Source organism: Oncorhynchus tshawytscha, linkage group LG22 (assembly GCF_018296145.1).
Source record: "Oncorhynchus tshawytscha isolate Ot180627B linkage group LG22, Otsh_v2.0, whole genome shotgun sequence".
Taxonomy (NCBI): Eukaryota; Metazoa; Chordata; class Actinopteri; order Salmoniformes; family Salmonidae; genus Oncorhynchus; species Oncorhynchus tshawytscha.
The window spans coordinates 5,609,361-5,630,073 of record NC_056450.1 but is presented as its reverse complement, the minus strand read 5'-3'; the positions used below and the strand labels follow the sequence as shown (position 1 = coordinate 5,630,073).

Here is a 20,713-nt window from a genome sequence, read left to right as displayed (position 1 = left end):
ATATTTGTGCCAAATTTGGTGCTTTTATCACAAAATGCACAATTGTTCCACATTTTTCAGTTTAGAAGCTTGATGAGAAGAGTCAGGGCCATGCATATGGGTGGCATATGCTTGAACCAAAAAAATGGCACCACGAAAATCAAATGTCCTGCAACAGTGGTCGCAGACCAGTTGAGAAATTACAAAAAAGGGGAAAGCAGCATCTGACAGTAAAGTACTTATCAAAATTATTTTGAAATGGAATAAATTATGCACTTATTGAAACACAATTCCAGTCAAAAAAGAAGATTGATTGTAAGAAATGCTGTAGCCTACCATTAGGCTATCCAACCCAACTCCAAATGTTGCCTGTTATTACAGCCATTAAAGGTGATGCATTTTCAAAACTCAAGATAGGCTACAGAAATAAACGTATTTTTACACATGCATTTGAAGTTGAAAGTCATTCATGTTAGTAGCCAATATGAATTAGGTAAAGGCCTACATCATGTCGTATCTCTGGAATCCGGAGCAAGCTAAATCATACATACATACACCCTATACTTGTAGCAGAGGTTGCAGGATCGGGTGGAAAGCATGTTCTGTCTGCACTGCGCCATCACGTTGGAGGGCAGCCTGCGCGCCGAGTGCTCACAAATGTATCATAATACATTCGCCAGAATGAATATTATCCATAATGTTGAAGACAGTGCGATGTTAAAGCTGTTTATCTTTAGACACGCAGCCAGCAGCCACCCAAAGGCCTATCTGAGATATGAAAATGATCAATGAAATCGTCAGGTAGCCTATTGTTTTGGAAATCATGAGTCAGTAGTCGATTGATAAAATGTATTTTAGTAGATGGATGATAAACGTAGGCCTAATCTGTATTTGGACAGGCAAAACTGGAGGACAGGAAACAAGTTATTTCTGATCACTGATCTTGGATAAACATGCCAGCCTTTGCGCGCCAATGCTGATAACTGGTCATTGACATTGAGGTTTGAGGTTTGAGTCAGGAAGACGTTAGGCAAAATACATATTTTCTGGTCATATTTTGTGTCAAAAAAAATACGTCTTAAACGGGTCATATTTTGGTCATATGATGTGTGACCAGAATGTCGTGTGCTCGTTGGGTTATAAGGACCGTCATTGGAACATCCTTTCCCCTGCATAGGGCTTCCATCAAATATGTTGTTGGAGAGGCCATTCCCCAAACTCTTTCAATAAACTTTGATATTGAAATTTAGTCTCTGTTGTTCATTTAGATTCAAATAACCAACTCAATTATCCAGCTTTGATTATTTCAATTAGCTGTGTAGTGCTAGGGCAAAAAACAAAACCTGAACCCAGGGGTGACCTGGGACCGAGTTGGGGAAACCCTAATGAACAAAAGCCATAATTAATGTAGGCCTAATAAATAACTGTATTTGTAAATTGCAAATGTGAAGACAAAGATCTATGGGAAAGCTGCATTTGGTTGATTAAAGCTACCTGGGACTGGTAACAAACAAAAAAAGGGTATAGGCCCCGCCACTGTTTTGGTGTATGGGTATTGGGCTGGGAAAATGTATCCTCTCAAATTCATAGACAGCGCACTAGATGCAAGGACTGACAGTGTATGAGAGCCACATGATAGTTTTAATCAGAAGCTATGCATTGTTTGTTGAATTGTTACTTGTTCACAAGTAAGTTATAAAAACGTATATTGTGTGTTATTATAGGGTAGGAGGAGGACAGAGCTCGAGTGAAGTATAAATTGTTGAAGAGTAAAATGGGCAGGCCTATATATACCTAAATAATGGCCATTGAACAGATTTTGAACTGTTAGAACTTCTAGTAAAACATTTTTTTTAGTCAGAGGGACTATGTTCATTAAAAGATGTTGAAGCTATGTGTTCCAGAAGAAAATGTTTGTTCCAGGTAAGGGGAAGGACTTTTTTTTTTACTTGGACTATGCTACATATTGGCTAAAATGTAAGCCTAGCTGTAGCTTGTCTATGACGACTTCACCAACAGGAATATAGATTCCAAGGAGTATTTGAAGGCAGAATACTGTAATACTGTGAAGTGCTGGAGACTGTACAGTACACATGCCTTATCCTCACAATAAATGTTTCAAATTTGACCACATGGTGGCACTATATACACAAATGCGGTAATCTCCATTCACAATGAGTATAATTCTATTCCATGCTATTGTAGCCTGTCTTTTGACCAAGAGGCCCGGGTTTTATGGCACAGGTGGGCCAAGTTGCGCCCGCACGCACACACACACCGTTTCTTAGTAATCGGATCAATCGGCAGAATTATAACCTCGGGTAGGTCTAGTATGCGCAATTCCACTATTCTTGCATGATATCAGGATTTGGGTGTCACTAGTCAAGATGATCAATTCCTATTGGTTATCAACCAATACAATCTCAGCACTTATAGGCCAATGAACAGTTAAATGATACATTTTGAAATAAATATATTTATTTGATGGTGACTCAACATACAACATTTAGGTTCCAAAAATTGAAACAGTAGCATTTAGACCAATGCATAGCCAGACCTCTGGTATTTGGATAGATTAAACACACATTCAATGCACGTGAAATATTCGTTTATTTGAAACCATGGTTAGTCAATAGGCCTACAGGTTAATCAAAAAATCTCCATGAATTAAAATAATATGCCTGCAATTTGGCAAGAGGACACATGCACCTCAAATATTACTTTTAAACAGTAGGCTACAATATGTTTTAGCTAATCAAACCATTGGCCTCTTTCCCCATTCTAATAACTTGATCAAACTTATCCCAGCCATGTTTGAAAAACATCGGATCATAGGCCTACAAACAGGAGATAAAGATAGTTTGTGCAACCCAAAATAGATGAGGCAATATTGATTCAAAAATAAAATTTTATTGAAATAAACGAAGATGTTGGATACCACACATTCCACAACTTATAACGATTCCAAATGCCTCGAGTTGAAAATCCAGAAGAAAACTTCAATAATAATTTATTAAACTGTTATACCGGGCATATAAAAGTGTATAGGCCTACACTAGAAAACGGAATATACATAACATTTACAACAAACACCTACAGGCCTAATAGCCTACCTGTAACAAAGAAGCATGATACATTTTCTTTGGAATTGACTCAATTATTTGGGGAAGAACAGGTCTATGTCCATAGGCCTACGTGTCACCCTCCGGACAGCAGAAGACATGAATGTCCACAATTCATGTCCAATGTTCCCACCTAACTGGACACTGTAAATGCATATTTGAATAGCATGAACATCTTAACACAATTCAGCAGATTGACATGTTTATTTAGCCAAAAAACGTATTTCGTTCATAAGCTCTAAAACATCTTAGCACATGTCAAAACAACAAGCTGTCTGTTACACTAACTGGCTATTTTATTTTATGAATGACAACTGAAAAACAGGCGTTCAAGCGCTCGAGTCCAACATTTCTACTCAAATGAGGGCGCAAGTGACATTTCTGGTTGTCTGGCAAAGGAGAACTGGGGGTAGCACGCTTGGGAAGTCGAGCCACCGCCGGGGCTCAAATCCTGGGTCATGCCACCACAGGGGCATCCGTTATGTGGCATCACGACGGACGCATGTCGGTGGTAAGCACTGTAGGTGGCGTGGAACTGATGGTTGTGGTAGTAGGTTACAGGGGAGCTGGCGTATCCATTTGGGGACACTGAGTGCACTTGTCCGTTGATGGGCTGCGACTGGGGGTAGCTGTATGAGGTGGCCTGAGGTGAGTTTGGCTGGGAGAGGGTCCAGGGGTTACTGACAAAAGGCGCCTGTACATAGACTGGTTTCTGTTGCAGGTAGAAGTGCTCCGGATAGTCCACGCAGGTGGTCCCCGCTATGTAAGGAACGGTGGCAGGTCTGTAGGGTCTCCTCACCCTTCTTCGACGTCTGTAGTTCCCTTTCTCAAACATGTTCTCAAATGCAGGATCCAAAGTCCAGAAATTCCCTTTTCGGTCACCTCCGCCCTCCCTGGGTACTTTGAGAAAGCACTCGTTGAGACTGAGGTTGTGCCGAATGCTGTTCTGCCACCCCTTCTTATTTTTCTCGTAGTAGGGGAATTTTGAGATGATGAACTGATAAATTCCGCTCAGGGTCAACCTCTTTTCCCGGCTCTCCTTGATGGCCATGGCAATGAGGGCGACGTAAGAGTATGGGGGCTTCTCCGTTTGACCCACTCTGGCCTTGTCAGTCTCGTCCACACCCTCCGCTGCGCTGTCTGCGCTGTCTGCGGAGCCCTTGCTCTTGGCCATGCCGGAGGACGAGTCGGTTAGATCCAATATGTCCAATTGCTGCTCACCGTGAAAGTCCTCTTTGTCCATCTTATCATGTAGTTTAAATCTTCCTCGGTTTAGGAGCTGCAGTGTCCAACCACACGGGAAAAGTTTTTGGCAATAGTGTTCACAGGTGAGACGCGCATTCCGCTACTGTTTTAAAACCCTCCCATGGGGATGTCTGCGCTGGCTGGGACACCCTTTCATATTGCCGCTTTTCCCACACTGTTGCTGGGTTCTTTAGGGTCAACACTTATTTGTTTAGGTTGAAAATGAGGTCGCAGACATGTTGTCTGTCTGTTTATCGATATTCGTGAAGTTTTACAGTACCATTAAGCCCTTTGAAACGCATAGAACAAGGTGAACTATAGATTGTGCGAGTGCGTTCAACTGATGTGTCAAGCGATGTTTGTAAGCATGGATGAGTGATCTGACTTTTCTCTTACTGCAAGCTATTATATGAACTATTTGACCTATAGACTACCAACCGGCTACATCATCCAGGCCCGACAGCCTTATTGAAAATATTTCCACTCTCATTTAATAAATGATATTAATCCTTCTATAATGTCATTTATATAGGTCAACGACATACATACGAATAGTCCATTAACATTTCACATCATACATTTCGTTTTTGCTTTTCAGGTTGTCACCAATTTAATTCGAAAAATAAGACATTTAAAAATACATGTTTTAAGCACAATTAAGACAAACTTTATAGCTATATAATATTATGTCAACACGAAATATGACAATAATATTTTCAGTAAATGGATTGAATGACAGATTAGGCCTAATGGCCTGACACTGTAGTGTTGCAACATGGAAATTCCCTTTTTTCCCCCACACAGTGCATTCTACAGTTCACCATGAATAGCACATACACATTTTGAAACACACACAGACTTACGCCCACACACACGCACACACGCACACACACACACACACACACCTCTACCTGTATTATATTTCTATATTGATTCATACATAGACGTTTCTATTCCATCCAGACCGGTAAGTAGAGGTATTTTCTGGACTATTTCCTGGCAGAACATTGTAAAACCATAGGTGACGTGATACCATATCTGCTCACATGCTGGGGGGAAAAGGAGAGTAGGGGGGCAGGTATAGGGTCACGGATCGAGGACGGGCCCGAAACCATGCCTGAACCACCTCTGACCTTTTCCCATTGGGGTGAACTAATCTGGCAGCGTGTGCCATGGTAAGGCCTCTGTTTACCAAATGGTCATTGACGATGGCCCGGACTTCATTAGACACAACAGTCCACTGCCATCTGTCTCCCTCTCTTTGATGTCCACCTCTTTGTGTTTGTATTTATTATGGATCCCCATTCAGCTACTCTTCCTGGGGTCCAGCAAAATTAAGGCAGTTATACATTTTAAATAACAGATTTCACAACATATTAAGTGTGTGCCCTCAAGCCTCTACTCTACTACCACTTATCTGTAACACAAAATCCATGAGTACATGTGTGTGTGTGTGTGTATAGTGCGTATGTTATCGTGTGTTTGTATGCATGTGTCTATGTTTGTGTTGCTTCACAGTCCCCACTGTTCCATAAGGTGTATTTTTATCTGATTTAAATCTAATTGTACTGCTGTATGAATTTCTTGATGTGGAATAGAGTTCCATGTAGTCATGGCTCTATGTAGTACTGTGTGCATCCCATAGTCTGTTCTGGACTTTGAAGAGTGTGGACTTTGGGACTGTGAAGAGACCTCTGGTGCCATGTATTGTGGGGTATCCATGGGTGTCCGAGCTGTGTGCCAGTAGTTCAAACAGACAGCTCGGTGTTTTCAACCTCTCACAAATACAAGTAGTGACGGGGCCCATGCCCACCTCTCTGACGGGTCCCTTGTCTACGAGCTCTTTGGTTTCTTCCTCTCCCTGGTTCACACACACCCTTTTATATGGTGACCAATTGTGGTTACCACTATGTGAAATCAATTAGGAATAATGAGTAGTCCTTATGTATGGTTATCATGTTTCATACATGTCATTTAGGGGTTTATACTTACAAAACACACATTTGATTTCTGTAGTTCTCAAAATCCATACATAGTAGACAAACCAGTTTAACATCTGTAGGTTTACCAAACGGTTAAGTGATCAACCATTAAGCAGTTGGATTACGTAATGGTCAAATGTATTTAAACAAATGAGAGGAGAATCATGTGAAAAGTATTGTGAGCATTGCATTGTGAAAGGCAATTGCTTTATATGAAAGGTATTTTTGTATAGATGAAACACAGATTAGGTTTGGTGAAAAAATGACTGTGTGATTGTGTATATCAATTGAAAATGTGCTTAAAGTTTTGAAAAAAACAGCCTTTTTGATGATTTGCTTTGAGTTTTGTACTAAGAGTTTCCACATACTTGTGAAATAGTTATTTTTATCGCTTTGGTGCTATCATTCGAATAGGCCTTGATCTAAAATACCATCCAACTTAGGTTAGAAATGAAATTTTCATTGACAGTAATTCTTTAAATGTGAGGTTTGTGAATAAATGCTTCTATAATAGGCTAATGCCCTCGGTGGTGGAGAGACACGGAGGCGAAGTGCTGAGTAATACAACATGGCCAGGCGTAGACACCATAGACATCGTAGACACCGTAATCACTGCTACCCGTAGAAATAGAATGGCCAGAACAAACATTCCCATTCAAGTCGATGTCCCGTGATGGGTGGACCTTCAGCCATATTGAGTGTACCTACAGTCAAGTTGCTGTGGTGTGAAGGGCTTACTCGTTCTAGTCATTTTATTTTTATGCCACCACCCACATACAGTGAGGCATGACCAGCGGACCTGCCTGTGGGAGACAGGTGATAATGATCACCTGCTCTCGGGAGACAGACTGTCTCCCCTGAGTGACTGATAGGGAAACAGACAGATCTCTGAGTGAACTAGCTCACTGTGTAAAGGCACCTGTGTGACGGTTGTTTTCAGCTCAAACTAGCTGACTCAAGGCATTGTAGCAGGATGACCATTTGAACAGTTGATACAGATGTAATAGCTAGTGGCACATTGATACATTTAACAACTTACCCAAACTGAAGAAAGTTTTCCAGTATCTCAAAAATATGTAGGCTACCTCATAATTCTACTGGGTGACATTTATTTGCTTAACAGAAGGAAGTGAAATAAGGTACAATTCTGTAAAATCACCCATGCCCTCAGACTGCAATCTCCACATTCTGACATTCTATCAGAGATAATGTTATTAAAGGGAGCTCAGAAAGTCTCCCCGTGCTAGATTTACTGACTGATGTCATGAGAGCAAAGCAAGGCGCCAGATAAAATACAATATCTCTTCAGAACAACCATGCAGCAGCCTAAGCCATTTGAGACCAAACAAGAATGCAGCACAGGATAGTGCCAAAACCAAAAGAAAGACCAAGCGTAGTGCATGTAACATGATTTGGATGTACAAATACTCCTATTCTCTTATATGTAAACAAAGAGTTGTGTAAATGATATTTGTTGTGTTTACTAGGGCTATCTTTATTAATACTCTACATGGAACTGTCCCTCCAAATTGGTTGTTTTTCCATGATAATTCTGAGGAGATCTATTAATTACATTTCCACCGTAGGCAACGCAGTCTCCCATCCTAGATTCTCGGGCCAATTAAGCACCTTTCACAGCCCAGCTTGAAAGGATTATCAGATCAAACGTTTGTATTTGATCCTCTCCAGTTTGTTACATTTGAGGAGAGACAGTTCCAGTTGTAGAGAATGTACATTGTAACAATGTTGCTATAGTTCAGTAGTTGTGAAGGTCTTTGCCTGTGGGATTATGGGAATTGCATCACATAGGATTAATAAAAAAAGAACACATTTCATTCTGGAGAAAACAATTCATACATCACTTTTCTGCTAAAAGTTTAATCCAAAACGAAAACAAACAATAATTTTAAAAAAATAGCACTGCTGGTACATAGAGTCAGATCTGGGGCCATAGGTATCAAGCATCTCAGATTAGGTGAGATGATCTAGGATCAGTTTGACCTTTTAGATCATAATGAACAAGATCACATGGACCAGATTCTAGATCAGCATTTCTACTCTGATACACTTTATGAATATGGGCTCAGGTGTTCACGGATTCTTAAAATGCATGGAATAGTTGTGAGACGGAGGGTGAACGCCTTCAAGGATGTAGGAATCTGAAGAGGTAATGGATCACAAAGGTGCTTGGTACAGTAGCTACCTCTACAACCTGCATTGGCTATCTGTATGCTGGATGGCATTATGCACATGACATTATAACAAACGCACAAACTAGCACATTTCTATTTGTAATATGATCCAGTGAGCATACAAATATTTGCCATTCATTACAAAATATTTATGAATATGGTTTTAATTGGGGGGGATTTCATAACATTTTTACATTCTGACATAAAGAACACATGTTCAACATAATTTTTAAAAAACTGTTTCCAATCTCAAAAATGACTATAAGTGCCAAATAAAATAGCAGGGTGGACAATATCATCTTAAATGTGCCATGAATCCCCTTTTGACAAGAGGAATAGAAGCTTTTTCTGTCAACAGGGAGTGGCAATAAAATGCAAGTTTACATTCTTCTAAATTGTTAAAACACTTCTAGTCTACGGGTAACAGGGTTGACATGTTTTATGCTAGATCTGCAACAGTTTTCCATCACAAAACACCAGAAAATGGCTAAAAAGAGTATAACCACTTCACCTGCTTTTACATTATGATTTGACTATTAGATGTTCAATGTTTCTTTAGATTTTTTTAAAGGAATAGTTTCACCATATTAAAATGAGAGTTCAGTTCACTAACAGGATTGACCTTAAAATGAGGGCCAGACAAACAAATCACATAAAATAAATATTAATCAGACATAAATTACTTTGTCAAAGCAACAAAATAACCATGGCTTTACAATGAAGGTGAAAACTTGGAGAAAATGCAGAATTTTGGCACTTCAAGTCTTTATTCATATTAAAAATCTGATGTATTGAATTCTGTATGTGGTCTATATTAAAGGGTACTTCAATTAATATAGCAGGCTTCTAAAATGCAATATTGGTTCACAATTTCTATTTAAAATATCAAAAGGGACGAAAAGGTACTCTTTGTGGAACGACTTATTGCCATAGAAAACTTTTAATGTATTATACAGTAGGTCAGGACATATACATTCAATACAAATAACTTTATTAACAAAGTGATATCAATAAACTTATGAAAGCGAAAAATAAATAAATATATATATATATATATATTCCCTGTCCATCATGCATTGACAAAAGTTTAAAACAGTAAAGATTGGCCTGTGTTCACTCAAAATGCTAGACCATTTCCTCCACGCTAATCTGTTGACAGATGATGCCATTGAATACACAGAACTGTTTCTATTCTGCCTAAACTGAAAACTATATCCAGAGATCTTTACCAAAATCAGTGTGTAGCAATCCAAAGGTTGCGAGTTCGAATCTCAACTTTAGCTAATTAGCAACTTTTCAACTAACTACACATTTTTTGCTACTTTGCAACTATATACTTAGCATGTTAGCTAACCCTTCCCCTAACCCTAACCGTTTTAGCTAACCCTTTACCTAACCTTAACCTTAGCACTTTAACCTAACTCCTAAAGTGAACCTTAACCCTAAGCGAGCTAGCTAACGTTAGCCACCTAGCTAGAATTTGTAACATATCGTACGTTTTGGAAATTCGGAACATATTGTACATTTTGCATATTCGAGACATGTAATATGAATTTTAATTCGTAACATATCACTAAATTGAACGTCTCAGATTTATGTAAAGATGATGATTAACAATGACAAACTTCTGAGATTCTGAAGCAACCATTCCAAGAGTACCTTCCAGTTGCAGATTGTGGCAACTAAACTGCACTATTATAAAATGCCCATCCCCTTCTCAACAGCTCAGGTGGCTCAACGCCTCATATCTTATTCCCCTCCTTTAGAGGTGGTATGAGTGTGAAGGTTGTGGAGACTGTGTTAAATGGCTGCAAACAGGCAGATCTGCTTCAGCTCAATGAGGGTAATATGATACCATGATGTTTGGAAGTGAGATGAGTGATGTCCAGCTGCTGCTATTGTTTGAGCGCAATGGTTTTAGTCCTCCAGACCATTTGAGAATGTCACTGAACAGCACACCCGCATGCATGGATTGCAGTGCAAGCACATCAACCAGAGGAACCAAGAACATGCTAAGCAGCTTTTTTATCAAGCATGTGCAATTGTCAACCATGCACTGCAATCATCACCAACAATTCCACCATTCAGTATTATTTGAATACCCTAAATACCGTGAGGAACTGTGCATGGTGAACCTTTTCCACAATACATTTTTAATTATGATGATTATTGTTATTTATTTATTTTCTGTTCTGAGTTGTGGAAGCTGGAGATACCTATATGTTTGTGCAAAAGAGTGATACATAAACCACTGTGACTCAACTGAGGCACCTGTCAAGCTGGCATAAGGGATGAAAGGAAACGATGGTGTGTTGTGGCTTTTATCTAAATACAAGTGCATGGAGAAAACCACGGCCCTCTCCCAGCCATACAATACAGCAGTCATTTAGGCACCACTCCCAAATCCCCCTAATCTAGAGATTACAGGACTCCACATCCCCTCTGTTACTGTGTGTTGTATTTCTCTTGCATTGAGGTAGAGTACATACCAGTACTTTACCTCAATGCAAGAGAAATACAACACACCGATATCATTATCAGAAGATATATAAAACAATACCCACAGTATTTCTAAACTATGACCTGGAGAGGATTGCAGGATAGAAATGTCATCAGTAGTGTCCCCCTACCTACATATTTAAGTGGAGAACTATCAATGTGATGATGACTTCTCTGGGTTAGTTCAAGCATTCAGTAATGAAACAGCATGAAACTAAACAAAGAGAGTAAGATCATTTGTTTAAATAGAGGACCTAACGACTTCTCTTCGAGTCAGTTTGCCTTGGCTGAATTCTCATGCGAGGTGCAGCTCTGCCTGTCTCAAGTGATGAGAGAGTTCCCTGTTCAGTTCACGAAGCCAGTGACCCGTGCTGTTTCCCACAATGCACCGCTTTGCAGGTTCTACATGACAGCACTTGGGCCTGTTCTCTGCCAGTCTGGCCCGCAGCCCACAGCAGAGCAGCCAGCTGATCCCCTCCCAAGACAAGCCTCTCACTCTATTGTTGACTCTTGCAAAATAGTGGGTGTACTATTAGGTTACTGTGTGCCATTGTAGTAATTTAGCCAACACTTAGATACAGTGTTTTTTAAAAACTTAAACAGATAAAGTATATTCACATGCTAACCGTTATCTGAAATTGACACTCAGTATGTTGTGTGTTGTTGCATGCCCGGGTAGTAAGGATGTAAATTAGCTTTGTAGCTTACTCTGGCACATTTACATTGATGTGTAAACGGACATGTTGATTAATGTGAACTGTCACCGTCAAATAAATGCATAAATACATTTTTATTAGTTACTGCCTTCCCTGTAATTTTCATCAATAATCAGTGGCTGATCATTGCCATTGAGTGGAAACAAACTGTCTGGATCACTTCTGTGGTAAGATGTTCAACAACAAGTATGTACTCAGCAACTGTCAAATTTAGAACTCAGCCCTGCCAAGATAAAGTTAACAAATATTTTTCTGTCACATTTCAAGATGTTCAAAGACAACTGGTTGTCTTCTCATCTTAATGGATAGTGATGCAGGAGTGGCAAAAATCCCTAATTTGTCATCCACGTATTAGGGTGGCAGGAAGCCTAGCGGTTAGACCAGAAACTAAAAGGTTGCTGGTTTGAATCCCATACGCCAAAAATCTGCCGATGTGCCCTTGAGCAAATCAACGTGACCCTAATTGCTCCTGTAAATTGCTCTGAATAAGAGCACGTGCTAAATTACCTTTTTTTTTACATATACAATGTGGTGGACTACATAATGTTAATTTGCACAACACTTGGTAAATACAATACAGGAGCAGATCAGAGATAACAGGCAGGTTTTATATCACGTCATGTTCAGTGACAAATGATGCAAATCAACTGGCTTTCCCTGGAACCTTACTATCTTTGTCATATTGAGGTCAGATTACATGATTGGGAAACAGAGCCTTCCACCATTTTGTTTCTAGGCATTGACTTCGCTAGATGTTAGGCTAGATTTGACTTACTGTGTGTAATTTCTACGGGGGCGTATGCCTTATGACTAACGTGACATGGTGTGATGAAAGAAACATACAGGAACTCAAATCCTTCTGTTCACCTGATTTAGAATTCCTCACAATCAAATGTAGACCGCATTATCTACCAAGAGAATTCTCTTCGATTATAATCACAGCCGTATATATCCCCCCCCCCAAGCAGACACATCGATGGCTCTGAACGAACTTTATTTAACTCTCTGCAAACTGGAAACGATTTATCCGGAGGCTGCATTCATTGTAGCTGGGGATTTTAACAAGGCTAATCTGAAAACAAGACTCCCTAAATTTTATCAGCATATCGATTGCGCAACCAGGGGTGGAAAGACCCTGGATCATTGTTACTCTAACTTCCGCGACGCATATAAGGCCCTGCCCCGCCCCCCTTTCGGAAAAGCTGACCACGACTCCATTTTGTTGATCCCTGCCTACAGACAGAAACTAAAACAAGAAGCTCCCACACTGAGGTCTGTCCAACGCTGGTCTGACCAAGCTGACTCCACACTCCAAGACTGCTTCCATCACGTGGACTGGGAGATGTTTCGTATTGCGTCAGACAACAACATTGACGAATACGCTGATTCGGTGTGCGAGTTCATTAGAACGTGCGTTGAAGATGTCGTTCCCATAGCAACGATTAAAACATTCCCTAACCAGAAACCGTGGATTGATGGCAGCATTTGTGTGAAACTGAAGGCGCGAACCACTGCTTTTAATCAGGGCAAGGTGTCTGGTAACATGACTGAATACAAACAGTGCAGCTATTCCCTCCGCAAGGCTATCAAACAAGCTAAGCGCCAGTACAGAGACAAAGTAGAATCTCAATTCAACGGCTCAGACACAAGAGGCATGTGTCTACAGTCAATCACGGACTACAGGAAGAAACCCAGCCCAGTCACGGACCAGGATGTCTTGCTCCCAGGCAGACTAAATAACTTTTTTGCCCGCTTTGAGGACAATACAGTGCCACTGACACGGCTTGCAACGAAAACATGCGGTCTCTCCTTCACTGCAGCCGAAGTGAGTAAGACATTTAAACGTGTTAACCCTCGCAAGGCTGCAGGCCCAGACGGCATCCCCAGCCGCGCCCTCAGAGCATGCGCAGACCAGCTGGCCGGTGTGTTTACGGACATATTCAATCAATCCCTATACCAGTCTGCTGTTCCCACATGCTTCAAGAGGGCCACCATTGTTCCTGTTCCCAAGAAAGCTAAGGTAACTGAGCTAAACGACTACCGCCCCGTAGCACTCACATCCGTCATCATGAAGTGCTTTGAGAGACTAGTCAAGGACCATATCACCTCCACCCTACCTGACACCCTAGACCCACTCCAATTTGCTTACCGCCCAAATAGGTCCACAGACGATGCAATCTCAACCACACTGCACACTGCCCTAACCCATCTGGACAAGAGGAATACCTATGTGAGAATGCTGTTCATCGACTACAGCTCGGCATTCAACACCATAGTACCCTCCAAGCTCGTCATCAAGCTCGAGACCCTGGGTCTCGACCCCGCCCTGTGCAACTGGGTACTGGACTTCCTGACGGGCCGCCCCCAGGTGGTGAGGGTAGGCAACAACATCTCCTCCCCGCTGATCCTCAACACTGGGGCCCCACAAGGGTGCGTTCTGAGCCCTCTCCTGTACTCCCTGTTCACCCACGACTGCGTGGCCACGCATGCCTCCAACTCAATCATCAAGTTTGCGGACGACACAACAGTGGTAGGCTTGATTACCAACAACGACGAGACGGCCTACAGGGAGGAGGTGAGGGCCCTCGGAGTGTGGTGTCAGGAAAATAACCTCACACTCAACGTCAACAAAACTAAGGAGATGATTGTGGACTTCAGGAAACAGCAGAGGGAACACCCCCATCCACATCGATGGAACAGTAGTGGAGAGGGTAGCAAGTTTTAAGTTCCTCGGCATACACATCACAGACAAACTGAATTGGTCCACTCACACAGACAGCATCGTGAGGAAGGCGCAGCAGCGCCTCTTCAACCTCAGGAGGCTGAAGAAATTCGGCTTGTCACCAAAAGCACTCACAAACTTCTACAGATGCACAATCGAGAGCATCCTGGCGGGCTGTATCACCGCCTGGTATGGCAACTGCACCGCCCTCAACCGTAAGGCTCTCCAGAGGGTAGTGAGGTCTGCACAACGCATCACCGGGGGCAAACTACCTGCCCTCCAGGACACCTACACCACCCGATGCTACAGGAAGGCCATAAAGATCATCAAGGACATCAACCACCCGAGCCACTGCCTGTTCACCCCGCTGTCATCCAGAAGGCGAGGTCAGTACAGGTGCATCAAAGCTGGGACCGAGAGACTGAAAAACAGCTTCTATCTCAAGGCCATCAGACTGTTAAACAGCCACCACTAACATTGAGTGGCTACTACCAACACACTGTCAATGACTGTCAATGACACTGACTCTACTCCAGCCACTTTAATAATGGGAATTGATGGGAAATGATGTAAATATATTACTAGCCACTTTAAACAATGCTACCTTATATAATGTTACTTACCCTACATTATTCATCTCATATGCATACGTAGATACTGTACTCTATATCATCGACTGCATCCTTATGTAATACATGTATCACTAGCCACTTTAAATATGCCACTTGGTTTACATACTCATCTCATATGTATATACTGTACTCGATATCATCTACTGTATCTTGCCTATGCTGCTCTGTACCATCACTCATTCATATATCCTTATGTACATATTCTTTATCCCCTTACACTGTGTATAAGACAGTCGTTTTTTGGAATTGTTAGTTAGATTACTTGTTGGTTATTACTGCATTGTCGGAACTAGAAGCACAAGCATTTCGCTACACTCGCATTAACATCTGCTAACCATGTGTATGTGACAAATAAAATTTGATTTGATTTGATTTGTTAACTGACTGTTGAATCATTGCGAAGGCCATATTCATTTCTGAAAAGGTATACAAGAAGAGACATTTGGACTTGTTTACCAGTTGTTCTGTCACTAGCCACTCCTCTAGTTTGATCCCAAATTTCATGAAAGCGCTTTACAGAGTGCATTGTAGTTTGTGATGGAACACATGTGAAGGCCACAACTAAACAGCAGAGGCTTGTTAGCTTCTCAAATTTCAATTGGACATTTTGGTTTGTGCTAGCGAGCCTCAGTTTTCACTGTTATTATAGTGGCTAACCTAGTCAAAATGTCCTAATAGCCACTCTAGCACAGGTGGGACTGCAAATGTTCATGTACTCTCTTAATTTCACTAGTGGAAATGACAAACTTGAGAAGCCTTTTTAAACCCCAAATACACTACAATCTGCTTTTCCTGCTCCACAGGAAAATTCTCTGTGACAAGAGAGTGATGAAATTAATATAGTACACCTGTAAATATTGAACACATAACTGCTTTCCAGAAGTGGATCTTCAGTTGGGTCTTTTGCCCATTTATTAGCAGCAAAGTTAAAACATACCAATACTTCCATACAGGCTGATGTAATTACCTTATCTTAGTTTCATAGTGAGCATGGTCAGAACTGTATGCTGACCATAGTGGTAGTTAGAGGACTCAACTTGGATATAACCCATTTTAGCATGGGCACTGCCATTGAGTGCTTCCACCATTTTAAAGTATTCAAAATGGGTGAGGATTCCTATGGGTTTGGAGCAATCAGCCAATGATCAGAGCATTGTCTTCTTTTTCAAATTGGGTGCTAAGTTTTGTAAATGGCTTTAAGCTGTATCACAGCTGTCTAGTGGCCACAATAAATGAATCACACACAACATTTGGATCAAGACTCCAGCACTGCTATCACCAATATTAGCTTGACAATTTATTCAAATATAAAAGACGCAGAAAATGTACTACTTTAAAATGGAGATAGCATGGACAGCACCATTGAGGCGACCACAGATGCCATAATAGATGTATCATCTTTGTATCTGTTCTCTCTTTCCATCTCTATGATGCTGTCCATACCTGTGCATCCCCACTTCCGGGTCACCTGTGTGCCTGTATCATAGACTTAGTTAGACAACATGTCTTTGTGTCTGTGAACACATGAGCAGTGCCATTGAGGACTTCCACCATTTTAAAGTAGTCAACTGGTTTGGACATCCCAGTCATTGAATTACACTTGTGAGTAAACATTCCAAAACTGCAGGTGGCAGTAGGGATCTCTATCTATCTCTAAGGGATGTATACGTATGACCAGTCACACTTGACCCAACACATTGCTACGCAATCCAAGATGGCGTAGCAGTCAGACGTCTTTGTCCTGTCGTGTCCCTTGTATATATTTTTTTTGTCGTATATCCTTTAAAATATTTTGCTAAACCTCAACATCTAAATACTCTCCTGCAACCCGACTCACCGAATGTGGCATGGATCTGCTTTTTTTTCCCTAAAGTATTTATATTTACTTCAGATCTGGAACCCCTCAACTGAAGCTAGCCAGGTAACTACCAGCTATCAGTCAGCAAACCATTGCCAGCGGTCATCAGCTAACCTTCAGCTCGGAAAGCTCTCGTCAGTTCGAACAACGTGACTCTAATCAGAGCATAACGGACCTGTTATTTTTATCCCCGGATTCTTACCGCAAACTGAACATTGTCATCTGGATCTTCACAACTAGCTAACCGCAATCCCGGATGACTACTCCTGGCTAACGTTTCCATCCCAGAGCAAGCACCAATTAGCTTGAAGCTAGCCCGGCCAGGGCTCCTGTGCTACCACCAAAGTACACTCCTGGGCTACAATATCCGGACCCCTTATACAGCCGGTATGGGGCATAGAACCCCGCAGATCCCCTACGACTCGAATACCGACATAATCTGCCCGAGGACCTCAACAGGCTCCTCAGGCGTGACGTCCGCTGAAGGCCCATTATACTAACCATCTAGGCCTGCTAGCTACCTAGAGCTACTTGGAACCCTACTAATTCCACAACTGGTCTATCGACGTCACTGCACGAAGAGGCAAAAACAGACTTACCGCCGCCGCGACGTCCCCCAAAGGCTAACTTTCTAGCCCCTGCTATCTGCTTGCTAACCCGGTCTGCTAACTACTAGCTTGCCGGGCCCGGTCTGCTAACTGCTAGCCCTTGCTAACTGCTTGCTTGCTAACCCGGCCTGCTAACTGCTAGCCCCTGCTAACTGCTTGCTAACCCGGCCTGCTAACTGCTAGCTGCCGGCCTGCTAACTGCTAGCTTACCTGCCCGGTCTGTAACTGCTAGCCCATGCTAACTGCTTGCTTGCTATCCCGGCCTGCTAACTGCTAGCTTGCCCCGGTCTACTAGCTGCTAGCTTGTTTAGCCCCGGCCTACTAACTGTTAGCTTGTTAGCATCGGTCTGCTAACTGTCTGAATCGCTGAGTCCCCAGCCAGCCCAACCACTCACTGGACCCATATGTTCACTTGGCTACGCATGCCTCTCTCTAATATCAATATGCCTTGTCCATTACTGTCCTGGTTAGTGATTACTGTCTTATTTCACTGTAGAGCTTCTAGCCCTGCTCAATATGCCTTAACCAACCATGTTGTTCCACCTCCTACATATGCGATGACATCACCTGGTTTAAACATCTCTAGAGACTATATCTGTCTCTTCATTACTCAATGCCTAGGTTTACCTCCAATGTACTCACATCCTACCTTACCTTTGTCTGTACACTATGCCTTGAATCTATGCTATCGTGCCCAGAAACCTGCTCCTTTTACTCTCTGTTCTGAACGTGCTAGACGGCCAGTTCGTATAGTCTTAAGCCGTACCCTTATCCTACTTCTCCTCTGTTCCTCTGGTGATGTGGAGGTTAATCCAGATCCTGCAGTGCCTAGCTTCACTCCCACCCCCCAGGTGCTCTCCTTTGTTGACTTCTATAAACGTAAAAGCCTTGGTTTCATGCATGTTAACATTAGAAGCCTACCCCCTAAGTTTGTTTTACTCACTGCTTTAGCACACTCTCCCAACCCAGATGTCTTAGCCGTGTCTGAATCCTGGCTTAGGAAAACCACCAAAAACCCTGAAATCTCCATTGCTAACTAAAACGTTTTCCGCCAAGATAGAACTGTCAAAGGGGGCGGTGTTGCAATCTACTGCAATGATAGATAGTAATACAGAACTCTGCAGGCTGTACCCAAACAATTTGAGCTTCTACTACTAAAAATTCACCTTTCCAGAAACAAGTCTCTCACTGTTGCTGCTTGCTATAGACCTCCCTCTGCCCCCAGCTGTGCCCTCGATACCATGTGTGAATTGATTGCCCCCCATCCATCTTCTGAGCTCGTGCTATTAGGTGACCTAAACTGGGACAAGCTTAACACCCCGGCCATCCTACAAACTAAGCTTGATGCCCTCAATCTCACACAAATTATCAATGAACCTACCAGGTACAACCCCAAATCAGTAAACACGTGCCCCCTCATAGATGTCATCCTAACTAATTCGCCCTCCAAATACACCTCTGCTGTTTTCAATCAAGATCTCATCGATCACTGCCTCATTGCCTGCACCCGTAATGGGTCTGCGACCAAATGACCACCCCTCATCACTGTCAAATGCTCCCTGAAACACTTCTGCGAGCAGACCTTTCTAATCGACCTGGCCGGGGTATCCTAGAATGACATTGACCTCATCCCGTCAGTAGAAGATGCCTGGCTATTCTTTAAAAGTGCCTTCCTCACCATCTTAAATAAGCATGCCCCCCTCAAAAAATGTAGAACTAGGAATAGATATAGCCCTTGGTTCACTCCAGACCTGTCTGCCCTTGACCAGCACAAAAACATCCTGTGGCGTTCTGCATTAGCATCGAATAGCCCCCGTGATATGCAACTCTTCAGGGAAGTTAGGAACAAATATACACAGGCAGTTAGAAAAGCTAAGGCAAGCTTTTTCAAACAGAAATTTACATCCTGTAGTACTAACTCAAAAAAGTTCTGGGACACTGTAAAGTCCATGAAGAATAAGAGCACCTCCTCCCAGCTGCCAACTGCTCTGAGGCTAGGAAACACTGTCACCACCGATAAATCCACCATAATTGAGAATTTTATTAAGCATTTCTCTACGGCTGGCCATGCTTTCCACATGGCTACCCCTACCCCGGTCAACTGCCCGGCACCCTCCACAGCAACCCGCCAAAGCCCCCACCATTTCTCCTTTACCCAAATCCAGATAGCTGATGTTCTGAAAGAGCTGCAAAATCTGGACCCCTACAAATCAGCCGGGCTAGACAATCTGGACCTTCTCTTTCTAAAATTATCAGCCAAAATTGTTGCAACCCCTATTACTAGCCTGTTCAAACTCTCTTTCACATTGTCTGAGATTCCCAGAGATTGGAAAGCTGCTGCGGTCATCCCCCTCTTCAAAAGGGGGTGACACTCTAGACCCAAACTGCTACAGACCTATATCTATCCTACCCTGTCTTTCTAAGGTCTTCGAAAGCCAAGTTAACAAACAGATTACTGACCATTTCGAATCCCACCATACCTTCTCCGCTATGCAGTCTGGTTTCAGAGCTGGTCATGGGTGCACCTCAGCCACGCTCAAGGTTCTAAACGACATCATAACCGCCATCAATAAGAGACATTACTGTGCAGCCGTATTCATCGACCTGGCCAAGGCTTTCGACTCTGTCAATCACAACATTCTTATTGGCAGACTCGACAGCCTTGGTTTCTCAAATGATTGCCTCGCCTGGTTTACCAACTACTTCTCTGATAGAGTTCAGTGTGTCAAATCGGAGAGCCTGTTGTCCGGACCTCTGGCAGTCTCTATGGGGATGCCACAGGGTTCAATTCTCGGGCCGACTCTCTTTTCTGTATACATCAATGATGTTGCTCTTGCTGCTGGTGATTCTCTGATCCACCTCTATGCAGACGACACCATTCTGTATACTTCTGGCCCCTCCTTGGACACTGTGTTAACTAACCTCCAGACGAGCTTCAATGCCATACAACTCTCCTTCCGTGGCCTCCAACTGCTCTTAAACACAAGTAAAACTAAAAGCATGCTATTCAACCGATCACTGCCCGCACCTGCTCGCCTGTCCAGCATCACTACTCTGGACGTCTCTGACTTAGAATACGTAGACAATTACAAATACCTGGGTGTCTGGTTAGACTGTAAACTCTCCTTCCAGACTCACATTAGGCATCTCCAATTCAA

The 20,713-nt window shown here is 42.4% G+C and overlaps 1 protein-coding gene across 1 annotated transcript; it reads right to left on the bottom strand.

Moving 5' to 3' along the window:
* Nucleotides 1-2,869: 2,869 nt before the first annotated feature.
* On the bottom strand, nucleotides 2,870-4,644 carry foxl2l (forkhead box L2-like). Its single transcript, XM_024383743.2, has one exon. It carries the CDS (start codon nucleotides 4,342-4,344, stop codon nucleotides 3,454-3,456), a length of 891 nt encoding a protein of 296 aa, XP_024239511.1. The 5' UTR covers nucleotides 4,345-4,644; the 3' UTR covers nucleotides 2,870-3,453.
* Nucleotides 4,645-20,713: the final 16,069 nt, after the last annotated feature.

Coding starts and splice junctions, on each gene's coding strand:
- foxl2l (XM_024383743.2), bottom strand. CDS start 4,344: ATGGACAAAGAGGACTTTCACGGTGAGCAGCAATTGGACATATTGGAT.